This window comes from Cetorhinus maximus, chromosome 12 (assembly GCF_964194155.1).
Source record: "Cetorhinus maximus chromosome 12, sCetMax3.hap1.1, whole genome shotgun sequence".
Taxonomy (NCBI): Eukaryota; Metazoa; Chordata; class Chondrichthyes; order Lamniformes; family Cetorhinidae; genus Cetorhinus; species Cetorhinus maximus.
The window spans coordinates 75,566,745-75,584,286 of NC_135890.1; the positions used below are offsets into that span (position 1 = coordinate 75,566,745).

At 42.5% G+C, this 17,542-nt stretch overlaps 1 protein-coding gene across 4 annotated transcripts in view; it reads right to left on the minus strand.

Annotated features, from left to right (window-relative positions):
• The window catches only part of LOC144687594 (paxillin-like), a 177,687-nt gene extending 160,729 nt beyond the window's left edge, over window positions 1–16,958 (minus strand). For all 4 annotated transcript variants that reach the window (XM_078553924.1, XM_078553923.1, XM_078553922.1 and 1 more), the window contains exon 1: window positions 16,863–16,958. In XM_078553924.1, the coding sequence (XP_078410050.1) occupies window positions 16,863–16,875 (13 nt within the window). In that variant the 5' untranslated portion in view covers window positions 16,876–16,958. The remainder of the gene's footprint in view (window positions 1–16,862) is intronic.
• Between the last annotated feature and the right edge of the window lie 584 nt (window positions 16,959–17,542).

Sequence of the window (17,542 nt, forward strand, 5' to 3'; positions counted from 1 at the left end):
AGAGAGAATTTACTTTTTTTCTTTAAGAATGTTGTGGGTTGTTTTATTTAGAATGTTGTTGATTGTTTCAGAATGTTGTTGAGTGTCTCGGCTGCTGTGGTGGATTTGGCAGAGCTGTCAAAACGTGAGCTGAGTTTTCAGAGCAGGTTGTTGGATGTGGATTGGCCTGAAGCCTCCTCAGTGAGATGGAAGCTCTGAATAAAAATATTTCTTTTTTTCAGCTTTATAGTTACAGAGCATCAACAAGGCAGGGTAGAGCCTCAAGAAAGAGCTGCATAATTATTAATAATGCTGAGTTAACACACCGTGGTGGAGGTATGCGCTCTACTGAGTGCCCTCTTCACTTGTTATAACCGTGATACACAGCAATACAATGGACATTAAGCTTACCAAGCGTCAACCAACTTTGACACTATACACAATTTTTAAATCACCCTTCTTTGAACAGTTTAGTAATGAAGATTACAAGGGCAAGTAGTTTACATCTCTGCAAAATACTTTCCCATTTGACCTTGAAGAGAAATCCCCACTTATAACTGCTAGGCAAGAGAGAGAGATGGACCAAATGGACCCGTGAACAAGTATTCAATATTATTAATTAATCTTTATTATTTTATCAACACAGAATAACAAAAAGCTTCAAAGTTAATATTTCCACTTGCTAGGACTGAGTACATGCAGGCAGTTAAGCAATCAGGCAGTTAGCCATTTTTTAATCTCTTAATCGTAGTGTCACACAGCGGTCTAAAATATTTAAGAGAACCTATAAACAGCAACATGAGGGGCTTTTAAGATTTAATAAGGGCAGTTCTGTCCTCGAGGAAGGAGATTTATGATCTAATGGCTACACTGCGCTCCAGTTTAAAAATAGCTTTAAAGTCATAGAATTCTTAGATGTCCAGACAATTCCAACTAGCAGTGAACAGAGCGACATCATGATCTGAAAACAAAAAGCTGTTAATCTCTCCACAACAATCAATGGCTGTTCTCAACAAGTGGAAAATATCCAAGTTGAAGCCTGCTTTCATTCAATGTGTAAAGGCATAGCAAAAATTAATGAGAGATAGAAAGTGAATAATGGTGGTGCTATTCTGTGTATTGAACATGAGCTGCTTGGTAGTCCAATATCTCCCTTTAAGTACACTTATGTACCAGAATATAACATAACAAATGACATTAGATGTTACTGACATAAATATTAGTAACTGTTCAAAAAGATTTCTTTAGTTATAGAATATTCAAGTTAATTACAGCTGAATCTAGATCACCCAGATGAATTAAGGCCTTCTGAGTGTAACAGCCATTGATATCCTGGAAAAAAAAAGGTTGCCAAAGTACGTGGTTTGTAATACACAGGATGCATACATGTGATTGAATACTGTGAGGTTTATATCAGTGATTATAGAGCCCTGTACAGTAAGCATTCATCTAACTCAATCTGTGGCACAATTTATTAAGAGTCTTGTGATTGAAATTACAATGTGCCTGCCCTGGCAGCTATATAATAAAATCACTAATTTTTTGAAACAAATAATTCATAAACTGAATTGTAGATCCAGAATGGTACAGTTAACACAATGCATCTCAAATTAGGTCTGGATTACACAATGGACTAAAATACAGCTACTCCCAGCGCTTCTTTTCTGAAGTCTAATTTTGATTCATTTTAGGAATCCCCAGTAATTATATCAACATATCAGATTCATTTCATTCACACTGATTGATCAACATTGCATTTCACTTCACAAATTCCATAAGTTTAAAAAACATGTAAATGAAAGGGAAGATATTTTTATTTACAAACATTAATTAGCTGGCTTCCATTTTGATAGCATGTCCAAATAACTCAAGGAGACAAAAGAATCATGATCTGCCAAACTTTGTAGGGCAAAACTCCTGTTTAAATCTAGCTTAGTGAATTGAGACTTAAAGTCAATGTTGCCTTTATGGAATGGATGATTTCATTGTGTCACAACATTACTTGACTTAACAGGTGAAATGATGAGCTTCAAAATCAGACTTATAAATTTATATAACTGCAAATTAGTATCCAACCCAATTTCCATTTTTTTTCAAGGGAAACAATACCTTTACAGAGTTGCACATCATCAAGCTATACTAACCAAAACAGAGAACAGAATTAACCATCGTTGATTTACAAGTCAAAGCCTTCCGAAGGTGTGCCATGTTGAGTTTAGTGGCAAAGAAAATAAGCTGATACCACAAATTTATCAAATCTATCTCTAAATGCCAATTCTATGATTAGGGATCAGCATCCTTTTATCTTCTAGAATAGAATCTCAGCACTAATGCATAAACATAAGAGTCACTTACAGTTGTCCCTGAAATTTACATTTCAGCATTGAGATGGAAATCTAACACTTCCCAACATACTTTCCACTCTTCAACAATCTGGATTTGATTCATTTTATTTACTTTGACTTCATCAATACAAAAGCAGATGGCACAAGAATCCAGAATTGGACACTACAGAACAATACCATCTGGATCAGAGTGGGAAGACAATGATCAAGTATGAATACAGGCAATGTCATCCTAATTAGGAGACATGGTCAATCTAAATTCAGAGTAATGTCAGTTCATGAGAGACCACTATATTAACAGCTGACTAGGAGGCTTCCAAGACAGGATGCAGCCCTCCCATCCAAATACATGTACAGCATTTTGTTAGGGAAACAACTAAAGATCCATTTCCACTTAAACTATTGAGGGGGGAAAAGAGAGAGGGGAGAGAGACAGAGAGATGGGGAGAGGTGATGGGAGAAGATGGGGGGGGCTGAGGGAGGGGAAGAGAGCGGGCGGGGAAGCGCATGGGCAGGGGGGTTGGGGGGTGCCGGGGAAGCCGATGGGGACGGGGTTGGCGGGAGGCAAGAGAGCATCACGACTCACTGGGGATAGTGTGCTGTAATATCAAGCCCCACTGTTCCCAGAGCTGCAACAAATGTGAAAAAGTTGGATCAGACCAACAGATTGCCCCAATTCTACCTGTTTGATTTAGGTTAACAGAATATGAGCATCAGGTTTGTAAACTTAATAAGTAAACAACTGTTTATTGAACAAACAGTCATTAACCAGTGACAAAAGAAAGAAATATGAACTGCTCATTTCTAACTCTATAACCTAAACTCTGCTCCTTCTTAAATCCGTATACACACATATACAAGACACATAAGACACACAAAAAGATGGATTTTATGGATGGGATAAAATAGTTCAATAGCACCAATTCCGGAGTACAGGATTTGATGGATTGATTTTGATCCATGTCTTCCAAATTCCTTTCAGTCCTTGTTGATGACATGAGGTGGTCTTCCATTGAATATATCTCTCATCCTGTTCCAGTGGACATGTCTTTCAAGCTTCAGCCATTGTAATTTTAATCCACAGTCCAACAGAAAATAGAAAGATATGTTCTTTACAACAGTCCAACAGAAATAAAAAGATATGTTCCTTACAAGAGTGAGGGGGCAAGAGAGGGCCAAGGCAAGTGATGGAGATAAAGTGGGAGAGATCCTGAGGGGTATGGACAGGGTAAATAGTGAGAAACTGTTCCCACACAAGACAGCATCAAGAACTAGAGGGCACAGATTCAAAATAATTGGCAAAAGGAGGAAAAGTGATGTGAGGAAAAATGTTTTTACACAGAGGGTGTTTGGAGTCTGGAACAAACATTCTGAGAGGATGGTAGAGGCAGGTTCAATCGAGGTATTTAAAAGGGCTGAATGACCTCCATCTGCACTGTAAAGATTCTGAGAGAGGGGGGGAAAGAGAGAGCGAGAGTGTGAGAAATAAAGAAGGAAAGAAAAGAAAGATGAATTTCCAATGAAATTTTTAAGAGTACTCATACCACTGGGGCAAAAGTTTCTTAAGGGCAAGTTCAAAGCATTTCTCCTTGCGCTTGTTTCACACAAATAACCCCAGCAGACAGACAGCATTATTTTCTCCTTTATTATGACATATCTGCAATCCATGGAATGTGAATATGATCATTGACTCTTTAGATGGGACTTATGTGAATAATTCCAGGAATACCAATTGGTTTATGTTCCTGCTTCTGTGATGATGGTGATGACTAACCTTTGAAACACCAAAAACTTTATCTCCTCCTTATTTAGGAGATATGATTAAACCCTGAAACATGGACAGCATATTTTGAAAATTTTTGTAATAAGGTAGGGCCCCAGTCACCCAAGAGTTCTATGATACTGAGTGTTAATATTTGAAAAAGTGAAGCTCAGCATCGGCTGAGGGGGGTGAGGAGCAGTTGGCCAACACTCATCATTTTGATGCAAAGGACCAGGAATAGAGGCTTGGTTATTTGCATGTTTTTTTGTCAGGATTATAGCAACATAGTCAAATGGATTTCTTATCAATGCCTCAAACATGCAGAGTCAAACGAGTGACATACAGCAACCATGGTACTGATCCTTGCAGATCAGAAAGTTCCATCTTTCATCACTAATGTGTACTAAGGTCAGAAGTGGGGATGTTCGCAGATAATTACACAATAATCAGCACCATTCGCAACTCCTCAGATATTAAAGCAGTCCGTGTCGATATGCAGCAAGACCTGGACAATATTCAGGCTTGGGCTTATAAGTGGCAAGTAACATTCATGCCACACAAGTGCCAGGCAACAGTCATCTCCAACAGGAGAGCATTACCATCGGTGAATCCCCCACCATCAGCATCCTAGGGGGTTATCATTGACCAGAAACTGAACTGGACCAATCATATAAATAATGTGACTACAAGAGCAAGTCAGAGGCTGGGAATTCTACAGAGACTAACTCATCTCCTGACTCCCCAAAGCCTGTCTCCCATCTACCAGGCACAAGTCAGCATTGAGATGGAATACTCTCTACTAGCCTGGATGAATGCAGCTGCAACAACACTGCCCAACATCATCCAGAACAAAGCAGACTGCTTGATTGGCACTCCATCCACCTCAATAAATGTTCAGTCCCTCCAATACCAATGCATAGTGGCAGCAGTGTGTACTATTTACAACATGCACTATAGCAACTCACCAAGGCTCCTTTCGCAGCACTTTCCAAACCCGTGATCTCCCCCCTTCCCCCCCCCCCCCCCCCCCCCCCCACCAAATAAAGGACAAGGGCAGCAGATGCATGGAAATGCCACAACCTGCAAGTTCCCCTTCAAGTCACACACCATCCTGTCTTGGAACTATATTGCCGTTCCTTCACGGTTGCTGGGAACTCCTGGAACTCCCTCCCTAACAGCACTGAGGGTGTTTCTACAACATATGGACTGCAACAGTTCAAGGAGGCGGTTCAACACCACCTTCTTGAGGGCAATTAGGAATGGGCAACGAATGCTGGCCTATCCAGCAATGCTCACATCCCATGAATCAATTCAAAAGTAGGTTGAACGCAACCAAAATGGCAGTGGGGAACTATCGGTGACTTTATTCTCCCCAGGCTAGGGAGGATTTTCGCTTTTCAGTGTCCCATCTGGAAGCGCATGTGTGGAGCTATCAGGTGAGGACATCTCCCTTTAGCGGGGGAATCATAGTCAAGAATTAAGAAAATATCCTGCCAATACTTACTGTCTTAATTTCAAGCAGAATATGGACTTGAACAGGGGCAACAGGAACATAAATAGAGTGGAAGAAGAGGCCCAAGGCAGAGGTTGGGCCTTAGCAGAAGTGGCAAGAGCAGAAGCAGCAGGAATGTAAAGAATACAAGAGAGAAGGCTTCAGACAGGGAACAGCTCTGAGGGTTAGCAAATTGGGTGAATAAATAGTATGTAATTTATTTCTTTAAAATAAACAGTCTTCAACTAGAGAGCATAGACATAAGGGAGCACAAGGTGATTGGTAAGCAGGTCAGTCCAGATCAGGGACAAGTCAGAGTACAGCCAGAGCCAAATCCACAGTACCATCAATGGCTCAGTTCTGCAGGTAAAGGAGGAGCAAAGTCAGAAAAGCAGAAGTTATAGGAGTTTCAATGGTTAGGGGAACAAACAGGTGTTTTGCAGCCAGGAAGGTATATTGCCTCCCTGCTGACAGGGTCAAGGATGTCACTAAGCAGCTGCAGAGCATTCTCAGGGGGCAGGTGGCTGAACAATCATAGTCCAGTGACTTTAGTATAAAGAATGATGTGGTCTTGCAGGCAGATTTTAGGGAGGTAAGAAAGAAATGAAACATAGGACCTCAAAAGTAGTAATCACTGCATTACTCCCAGTGCCACATACAAGTGAGTACAGAAACAGGTGAATGTTGCAGATCAATGCTTGGCTGCAGAGGTGGGGAAGTAGGAAGGGCTTTGGATTCTTGGGACATTGGGACCTGTTCTGGAGGAGATGGGACCTGTAGATGGAGGATAGGTAGCATCTCTATAGGACTGAAACCAATAAAGTGGCAAGCAGGTTTGCTAGGGCTGTTGGGGAAGAGTTTAAATTAGCTTGGCAGGGGGATGGGAATCTGAGCATAGATTCAGAAGGGAGGTAAGCAAAGCTGGAAATGGAAGGCAGGAAATTAGTAAATTAGAAGGCTGAGGAAACAAAGGCTGGAAAATAGACAACAAAGAAGTTGTTCAGCGTTTGGTGGCATACACTTCAATGCAAGGAGTTTAGTGAAAGAAGCGGATGAGCTGATGACACAGAGAGAGACATGGAAGTTTGATATCATAGTTATTACAGAAACTTGGCTTAAAGAAGAACCGAAATGGCAGCTCAATATTACAAGTTACTGGGTTTTCAAATGGATTAGACAGGAGCAGGGGCGGGGGGCGGGGGGCGGGGGAGGGGGGGGCAGCAGTTGCAATATTGCTTGAAGAAGCAATCACAGCTGTGAGGAGGAATGCTATGCTTGAAGGATCATCAAATAAGGGAGGCCATATGGGTTGAACTGAGGAACAAAAGAAAGTAGTTACATGGCTAGGAGTATACATTAGACCTCAAAACAGTCAGAGGGAGGTAGTAGAGCAAATATGTAAGCTGAGAAACAATAGCGCAGTGATCATAGGGCATTTCAACTACCCGAACATTAACTGGGATAAAATCAGTGTAGAAGGAAGGTATAGGTAGTGTACCAAGATGTGCTTTAGGACCCTGCAAAAGTCCTGATGCAATAACTGTGGGAATTGCCCAGGAAATTTGAACTTCATTGGGCGATTCCCCTGCTCTCCAGGACCCTCCAATAAAGTCTCAGACTCTGAGCTGGAGTCGGAGACTTCATACAGTTTTGACTTACTTACCTGGATAGTTACCCAGAAAACATTAGACGGAAAAATCCTAGTCTAATTCCTGGGTAACTATACAACTGATACACATGACTCCCTGTTCAACACCAACCCCCCAACCCTTCGACTCCACCCCAACCCCACCTGACTAGCCCCGAACACCCAATTACCCCACTGACCCCCACAACCAGACATGACTATCCCCCAGCCTAACCACACCCACCTCACTCAGCTACCACTGTACCTAGCTGCCACCCTACCCACTCAGAGACACTCATTCACTCACAAACTGAGAAGCTTGGGGACCTTAAAACAGTTACCAGAATACAGCAGCTGGTACCATAAAAAGGGAATGTGGCTTCTGCGCAGATTCTTTTCACTGCCCTCAATGAGGATTCCTGCGCTGACCAAGTTCTACAGGACCCTCCATCAGAAGTCAGCGTCTTTTCAACATATGCAGGAAGATGATAGTTTTCTGTCTAATCAGAGTCGGACGTAGGGATTCCAAATCTGATTGGACGTTTTGGGCCATTAAAATGCATTCAGGAGCACTTATTTTGCCAGTATGAAAAAACCCAACATAAGAAGGGACAATTCTGGATTTAGATTTAGGAAATGAAGCTGCACAAGTGCAAGGAGTCACAGTGGAAGAACATTTTGGTGGTAGTGATTATAATTCAGATAGATAGAGTACTTATGGAAAAGGGCAAAGATAGGTGAAGAGTAAAGGTTTTAAATTGGGAAAAAGCCAATTTTACTAAACCGAGACAGAATTTAGTAAAAGTGGACCGGAAACAGCTACTTGAAAGTAAATTAGTGCCATAGCAGTGGGATGTATTCAAGAAGGACATAGTGAGGCTTCAGAACAAACATGTTCCGAAAAACAGGGTGGAACCCCCAAACCCAGACCTCTTCCCAGGTGTTAAAGAGCATACAGAGCAGGGCAAAGCAGAAAAAGGGAAGCTTATTTCAGCTGCCAATAGTTCGAACTGAAAAGAGGCTGGGCGTTTGGAAAGTACTGAGGTGAAATTAAAAAGGAACAAGGGCATGAAAAAATATTGGCAAGTAAATCAAGGAAAAGCTAAAGATGTTTTATAAATGCAGAAAGGGAAAGAGGATAACTAAGGGAAGACAGGGCCAATTAGAAACCAAGAGAAAAGTGACTTGTTATGGAGACAGAAGACATGGTTCTTATTAAATACTTTGCATCTGTTTTCACAAAAGTGAAGGGGGACAATGCAGACATTGTAGCTAAGGAGGAGAAATGTGAAATATTGGATTGTATAAGCATAGGCAGAGGGGAAATATTAAGGTATTTAGCGTTTTTCAAAGTGGATAAATTGCCAGGCCTGGATGAAATTGATCCCAGACTTCTAAGAAAAGCAAGAGAGGAAATAGCAGAGGTTCTGACCGACATTTTCCAATTCTGACTACAGGCATGGTGATGGAGGGATTGGAGGACTGCTGACACTGTACCGTTATAATAAGAGGGAGGAAGGGACAGACCAAATAATTACAGGTTAATCAGCCTAACCTCAATATTGGGCAAATCATTTGGAAAGAAATCTGATGGACCATATAAACTGGCATTTAGAAAGGTATAAATTTATCATGGGCAGTCAGCATGGCTTTGTTAAGAAAATATTGCCTCTGATTAACTTGACTGAATTTTTTCAAATGGTAACAAGGAGGCTCAATAAGGGTAGTGTATTTAATGTAGTCCATATCGATTTTAGCAAGGCTTTTGACAAGGTCCTACATGACAAAACAGTTAAGAGCCCATGGGATCCAAAGGAAGGCAGAAAGTTGGATCCAAAATTGGCCTAGTGACTGGAAAAATAGGTCATGGTCAATGAGTGTTTTAGTGACCAGAAGGCTGATTGAAGTGTGGTTCCACAGGGCTCTTAGTACTAGGTCCCATGCTTTTATGTTATATATCAATGATTAAGACTTAAATTTAGGAGGCATGAATAAAAAGTTTGCAAATGATACAAAATTGGTTGTGTGATCCATAGCGTGGAAGGAAGTTGTAGACTGCAGGCAGGTATCAATGGAGTGGTCCAGTGGGCAGAAAAGTGGCAAATAGAATTCAATCAGGTGCAGTGTGATGTCATATATTTGGGGAGGGCAAACAAACCAAGGGAACACACAATAAATGGTAGCATACTGAGAAGTGTAGAAGAACAGAGAGATCTTGCAGCACATGCTGTCAGACCCTTGGAAGGTAGCAGGACAGGTAGATGAAGTGGCTAAGAAAGTATGTGAGGATGCTTACCTTTATTAGCCAAGGCACAAAATATGAGAGCAGGGGGGTTATGCTAGAACTATATAAAACACAAGTTAAGCCACAGCAGGTACAACAGAGATTTACAAAGATGTTGCCAGAAGAAGAGAATTTTAGCTATGAGGAAAGATTGGATAGACTGGTGGGTTGGAGGGGGTGAGTGGTGTGATAGAGTCAGTCAAAAGGATTTACACCCAACACAACTGCATAGAATCCAATGTTTCTCTTTCCAATATCATGGACAATTTTCTGCTCTTTAGAGACTCTCTAACACAATAGTCATCTTTCACAGTCAGTTTCCTCTGCTGAAAACCAATCAGAATATCTATTACCATTTCAGAGTGTCAAACAAATGTAAGATAGAACTACCAGCAATGACTTACCATAAGAAGCGGAATTATATCATTCATCAAATAAAAGTTTGAAGGAAAAATTAAATTCTAACCGAACAGAACACGAACAACAAACAAGGCGAGGCAAACACCTACTTGCATTTGCTAGCCGGAGATAAAGGTGCTTCTATATTATAAAGATCGAAAAGTGTGAAGTACAGAACAGAGAAATTAGAGGGGCGGAGAGCAAGTGCACAACTTCACTCAAAAGTGCAATCTTAAAATAGTTTAATTAGAGGGCAAACTGCGAATCAAGAAATTCTCTGTGGTTTCATGCACACCTTGAACCAATATTCAAGTATTCAGGTGAAAGGTCATGGAACAGAAAGTTAACTCTGTTTGTTCTCCACAAATGCCATCAGACTTGTTCAGCATTTACAGCATTTTCTGTTTTATTTCAAATATTCATTGTTTGAAACATGCAAAATGTGCATGTGGTCATAGAGCAGTAATAAATGCAACACTGAAATGGTTAAGGTGTAATTGTTGCAAAACTGCAACCACAAGAACAAAATGCTAGACAGACACACATGAACAGCACGAAGAACACTGGCAGATTTTTACTGTCAAGGTTCCTGACAGCGCATCACCAATTTCCCAGTTCCACTGACATAATTGTTAATGTACTTGAACCTAGTCTAAAGCATTGGTTTAATGACTTATGAAGGTTGTTGAATAAACATTTCAGCTTAATTCTTTTAGAGATGCCAAACCAAGACAGATCCTAAACATTAACATCCCAAAATGGGCCATGAAGCAGTTCACAGACATACTGCCAAACTCATCAGGACAATGAAGTCTCTCCCTATATGAAATTAACAAATGCCTTATGGACACCTACACTGATTGATTCCTGTAATGCTAACAGCCACAAGCTCTAGCTCTAGTATGCTGATCGACAGTGCTAATGGTTGCCAATCTCTACTAATAAATCTTTACTTTGGTGCACTAACACAGATTAAACAGAACAGCTGTTACGAGTGTGCTAGATCTGGTGTTAAACAGCAATGTGTAAAGCACTAAAGCACACGACCTTTTCACAGGCCACAGTGGTTTCTGCACTTGGATTAGCTCTCCCTCATCTATGTTTACATGCATCAGAGGCTCAGAGCTATGTCTTGAGCTTTTCGGTAAAGGGTTCTGATAGGCACCCACAAAATATAAAAGCACATTCAATGGAACCTGCAGTTAAAAGTAAATTACTAGCTTTTCAATCAAAACTTCCTGCACATTGCAATCTACAGCCAGCAGTAGGAATCAACAATCTCTTCTTTACGTTGGCTGAGTGGCAATACTCGCACCTCGGAGTCAGAAGCTTTATGCTACACTCCAGTGACTTGAGCACATAATTGAGGCTGGCATTTCAGTGCAGTACTGGAGTGCTGTACTGTCAGAGATGCTGCTTTTCAGATAAAATGTTAAACCAAGCTCTTGTTTGTTCTCTCAGGTAGACGTAAAAGTTCCAATAGTATTATTCAAAAAAAAATCTATGTCCGTGTCAATATTTATTCCTGCTCTGGTCATTTATTTCATTGCTGTTTGGAGCAGAGTGTGTGCAAATTGACTACCATATTTTCCTACATTACAATAGTGACTGCATTACAAAAGTACTTCATTTGCTGTAAAGCACTTTAGGACATGACGACGTATAGAGATCTTGCTGAGCTCATGGAAGGTGCTATATAAATGCAAATTCTTTCTTCTGTACACTTTTCAATTTATGTTCAGCCACTGGGGTCCCAGGAGTAGGAACTAAACCCTTCCCTGCATTCCATCCAGATTTAGCCAAAGGCACCCCATCCTCAGGATTACCTCTTCTACTGATGTCTAAATGAGCTTAGTCTCGTCACTGGAGGCTGGTTTAGTAGAAACTGCCATTTTAGCCCACCACACTTATGGTAAATGAGAGTAAAAAGGCTAAAAGATGCTAACTGTTAATCTCCAAGTAACCAACCACTTTGAAAGTGGAACCATCATCCATGGCCTTTCAGTTTACTCGATTTCATCACATTGTTCTGCTTAAAATCATTTTCAGCTGTGCTTTCCCCCTAATTCTCAGTATTTCTATGTTAATTTTTAATTGGAAAGTCCCTATACATCCTCATATAAGCTTCTCCTTCAAGCACCAACGGAGTGAGTGAAGCACACTCTATAATCTACAAAGAGCAATTTATGTTCAGTGAGTTCCAGTGCAGAAAACCATGGTCAGGAATCGAAGAGCTGTCTGCATGTTCCCACTGTATCAGTGAGGAGAGATGCAAGTGTCCAATCTGTAAGTGGAGAATGGTTACTAAGCGAACTGGCAAGGGAATATTCTTTTTTTATAAATAGTGGAAAAGAGTATATAGCTGTCACTGCAAATGTTTCTGCTATATACAGAATGGTATCTGCTGCACCCAGAAATCAATCTTCAGACCAGGACATTTTGATTTCTGTTCCTCGTACTGAAGTCACAAAAATAGATTGGTGGAAGATGTTTTGTAAATATTTTGAGCAACTCTTCCTGCACATTCTGCTGTGCAGTAATGGCTCACTAGGCTCATCTGTGCCACTGCGTAGAATCCTCAATTCCTCAGTTCAATAGCAACATTTTAAAATTGTACTAATGCACTCACATGATCATTGGGCTCGGGTAAACTGTTCTCCATCCCTTTCCCTATTTAACCCATCTCCTTTACACTGGTCTAGCCTCTATTCCTCCTGTATGGCTCTATGCTGGTCTATCCCCTCTCCTATTCTTAAGCCACTACATTCTCTGTTAAACCTTAGTACATTCTGAAGTGGCCACGAAAGCCATTCAGTTGCTACAAACCAGAAATTGAAGAAACCCCACTACATTCTTAGATTACTAAATGTGGCCACAGTAGAGATACAGGAGCAGTGTAGTTGTCCCCTCTTCCCATAGAGTCATTTATGGCAGAGAAAGGAGGCCATTCAGCCCATCAAGTTTCTACATCAGCTATCCATGGAGCACTGCAGTCAGTCCCATTCCCCCGCTCTATCCCCGTAGCCCTGCAAGTTTACTTCCTTCAAGTGCCTATCCAATTTCCTTTTGAAATCATCGATCGTTTCCGCTTCAACCACCCTCATGGGCAGCGAGTTCCAGATCATTACCACTCGCTGCGTAGAAAAGTTCTTCCTCACATCCTTCTTGCATCTTTTTCTCAAAACCTTAAATCTGTGCCCCCTAGTCCTTTTACCATCAGCTAATGGGAATTTTTGCCTTTCCTACTTGACCCAAACCTGTCATAATTGTGTACACCTCAACCAAATCTGCCCTCAATTTCCTTTGCTCCAAGAGAACAACCCTGGCTTCTCCAATCCAATCTTGTAGCTAAAATCCCACAGTGTTTCCTCGTTCCTTGCGATATTTTGTTTCACTGATGCCTGTCACTTTTGTTTGCCTCATGCTTTTTATGACTTTTTGTCTTGTTTTACTTGTCATTATTTTTTTTAATGTAGTTTTTCTTCTTTATTCTCAGCTTGGGTTATGATAGTGAGATGGGTTTTCTTCTTCATCAAAAACGTGACTTCCTATATTCGGCTTGTTTGCTCAATGCGTGCCATTTATTTGAGTGTTGTGAATTTAGCATTAAGTGTTGGCGGTTGAGGCATACTCCTTGAAAGAGAGTCCATCAGGTTCAGGTTATAGTCATGATAAGGATCATGGATGAGGGTATTTTAAAGTGAGGGTTTTGGGTTATGTCCAGGTACAGGTAGTGGGGTAGTCAGGGTTAGGGATGTGGTTAGATCTAAGATAGCAGTTAGGGTATGAGAAACAGGCTGAAGAATGAGGTTACACTAGGTGGATGATATGAAGTAAAAATGGGACAGACTTGATGGGCCAAATGGTATGTTTCTATATTATAATGTTTGGTGACTTTATCCCACCACAGTAGTCTATCTCCTATTTCTTCACTTTCCTAATGTGATTGGTCCATCCTCCATCCCTTGAACTATGCTTATACATTATGCATCCCTCTCATCCAGATTTGCATTTATATAGCACTTATCACAACCACCGGATGGATGTCTCAAAGCGCTTCACAGAGTACTTTGAAATGGAGTCACTATTGTAATGTAGGAAATATCACAGAATCATAACAGCACAGGAAGTCATTTGGCCCATCATGTCCGTGCCAGTCCTTTAAAGGGCTTTCCAATTAGTCAGACACTGCTGTTCCTTCCCCATAGCTCGACAAATCATGTTACGATTATACAATTGCTGCCTATGTGCAATATTGTTCTTGTTGAAATTAAAATATTTTCAATAAGAGATACACAATGTTTTTAATTTGGGACAAGAACACCCTCAAGACCTATTTGACAACAACTCCAAATGAAATTGGGTCAGACACAGGAACCAAGAACCAGATAAAGCCTGTAATCTGGACATCACTGCTATAGGGAAGGAAACTATGGAAGTTATCAAATAGTAGGCACAGAAAACACATCCATATGTACTAAGCCATACCTCAAATTCAGATGCATTTGCCTCATTCCTGTTAACTTAATCCCTCCAGGCTATGGGTAAGGTAATGGAAAAACAACACATTTCTGAAAAGGTTGTAAATTCTAACAAAGGCTAGGTCAGCTTCTCTTTACAGTACAATGTGGATCTCAGTAAATGACTCTTGGGATCATTCAGGCACAGTGTCCTGGATAAGTCATTAGTGAGCTCAAAACATTCAATGACTTGTTAGTCTGGACAGCTTGATCAATACAACTGTTAACACAACTTTTAAAGTTGTACAATATTCTGTACAATATTCTGCTCTTTGTTGTGCTAAGAATATCAAGGGGTTCTTCTTATATGGCATGCTGTTAAAAAAGGCATTCTGTGTACTCAAGATTGCTCTCTTAAACCCCACTGATGTGTTTTTACGTTGTCTGACTTGAGTGTTACATGGTTTTGGTGGTGTAGGGAATAACCTAAAATTTGATTTCCTTTTCCTGGTTGGACTCTAAAATTATCTGTTGTAATCTTTAAACTATCTCTCTCTCTCCTTACTGGAGGCAAAGGGAATGATTGGTATGTGATAGCAATGTATTTGATGCCCGGAGACATGGAATAATCACCATGGTAGATTACACAGAAATATTAAAACAAACATGCAGTACACCCTGATACAGGCAACAGTGAATTCCTAAACACATACTGCCTTGCTGAATGGAGAATTAAACACATTAGGGAATCAGCCAACACCCTTTTTTAATCTAAATGAGATTATGAAAAACAACACTAGTAGGCATGGATACAGGTTAAACTGCAAGGGCTTATATCTTCAAAAACTAGAAACAGTTTTGCATAGCATACATTCCCTCTTAACTAAGATGTAAAATCAAAGTTCTATTCTCTACAGATACCAAATCTGGTTACTACACTTCATGATTCAATGAGAGATCAACTGAATCATCATTTCCTGCAGCCCAGCTAGGCAACTATTACTAGTAAGTAATTATTTCAATCTCTATTTCTTATGATCTCTGCCACCCCAGCTAAAAATGCAGAATTGAACCAGTAGTCCCTATGATCCCTCTGAAAAGTTAATCAAATTGTTATTCCAATGGACAAGTAATCAAATCATTCTTCTTCCCTGTGACGCCATAAGAAACAAAACAAATTGTTATTCCCTACAAACCCAGCAGACAGTCAATTTTACCATTTGTAACCATATCCCACATGGAAGGCTAATGAGATAATCATTTCCCATGCCCCCACAGATCCCTGGCACTGTTATTTCCCATGCAACCCTCCCAAATTCCCCCAATCGCATATCCCTTTATTATTCCTCTTGTCCTCACAGACATTTAACCCCTTTAACCCCATACCACAGATATCCCAGAACCTTATTTCCAGTGTCCCCAAAAAGAACCCTATTCCCCATGCCCACACAACTCCCAATTCATTGCTTGGTAGTGTAGGACTTGAGTGATGCTGAAAGAAAAATGATGTTGAAGCTTTTCATCTTGCACTCATCAGGACAGACACAAGAATGCCAAATTGTTGTTCCCTTTGAAAGCTGGCATTCTTGTTTGCCCTGATGAGTACAAGATGAAAAGCTTTGATGGCATGTCTCTTTTTTCAGCAATAACTTCCCAAATCCTTATTCTCAATTCTCCATACATCCCAATTCCCCGAGTCCCCACAGATCCTTGATCCATATTCCCTATGCCCCAATGGGTCCCTGATTCCTGTTTCCCAATCCCCTCAAACTTCTGCTGGCTGTTGTCCATACCTCTCGGATCCCTGGTGGCTGTATACTGCAGATTCCACCTGTCCATTCCTTACAGATCTCATTGTCCATACCTCACAGATCGCTCCTACTCACACCCCCCAGATCTATGCTGCCCATACTGCACAGACCTCCAGTGCCCATACCCCAAAGGCCCCCCATGCCCCACACACCTCCAGTGTCTATACCACACAGATCCCCAGTACCCACACTGCACAAGTCCCCAGTATCCAGGCCCCACCGGTCCCGGTGTCCAGGCCACTCCATGACCCTGTGGCGAAATAATCAGGTTCCCATTACCCATGATCTGCCGATTGGATCATTGATGCCTGTGACTGAGAAAGTTTGTTGCCGGGAGTCCGGTCTGCGCGACAAACAATCCTTTCAGCTCCAGAAATCCCAAACAAACAGGAAACTTTTCAAATCCACCCAACAAACTTCCAGCGGCTCTGCTCCGGGATAAGCAGGGAGGGACTGAGCCCTATGTCCAAGAGACGGGGAAGGAGGACGGAGCCCGCCTGCCTGTCCGCCCGGGGACGAGAGGTTGCCGTCGCCCTCAGACCGCACGCCGGCCTCCTCCGGTTCCCGTGCCGCCCGGGCGCCGGGAGATGGCGTGGCCGGCACGGCCAGCCCGGGCTAGCTGTGCGGCCTGGCTTGGCCCGGCTCAGTGCCGGGGGGTAGGGGAGGGGGAAAGGCCCCCACTCTCTCCGCCGGCCTCACTTACCCAAGTCATCCATGTTCGGGCTCCAAAGGCGCGAGCTCCGGGAGCTGCTGAGCCCGACGCGGTCCAACTGGCAGCAGCCGAGTGAGCGGAGGGGGAAGGAAGAGGTGTGTGTGTGTGTGTGTGTGGGGGGGGGGGGGGGGCGGGACTCGCGGGAACGCACATGCGCGCCCACGAGGAACATATCAGGGCGCGCGCTCAACAAATGCTTGACGTGGGGAGACCATGAGGGGAGCGATGGGTTTCGGGGGGGGGAGGGGGATCGGGGAGGGGGAGGGGGATCAAGTGGGGGAGGGGGATGGAGAGGGGATCGAGGGAGGATCAGGTGGAGGGGAAGGGGGATCAGAGGGAGGGGGGAATCAGAGGGGAGGGGAAGGAGGATCAGAGGGGGAGGGGGGTCAGAGTAGGGCGGGGAGGGGTGTCAGAGTGGGGAGGGGGAATCAGAGGCGGGGAGGGGTATCAGAGTGGGGAGGGGGATCGGAGGGGTAAGGGGTTGATCTGAGGGGGAAGGGGGGGAGCGGGGGGATCAGAGAGAAGGGGGATCAGAGGGGAGAAGAGAGGAGGCTGGGAGGGGGGAGAGGGATAAGAAAGGGGGCTGGGAGGGGGAGGGGAGGAGGATCGGAGGGACGAAGGGAGGGTGATTAAAGGGGGGGGATGGAGAGGGGATCGAGGGGGGATCAGGT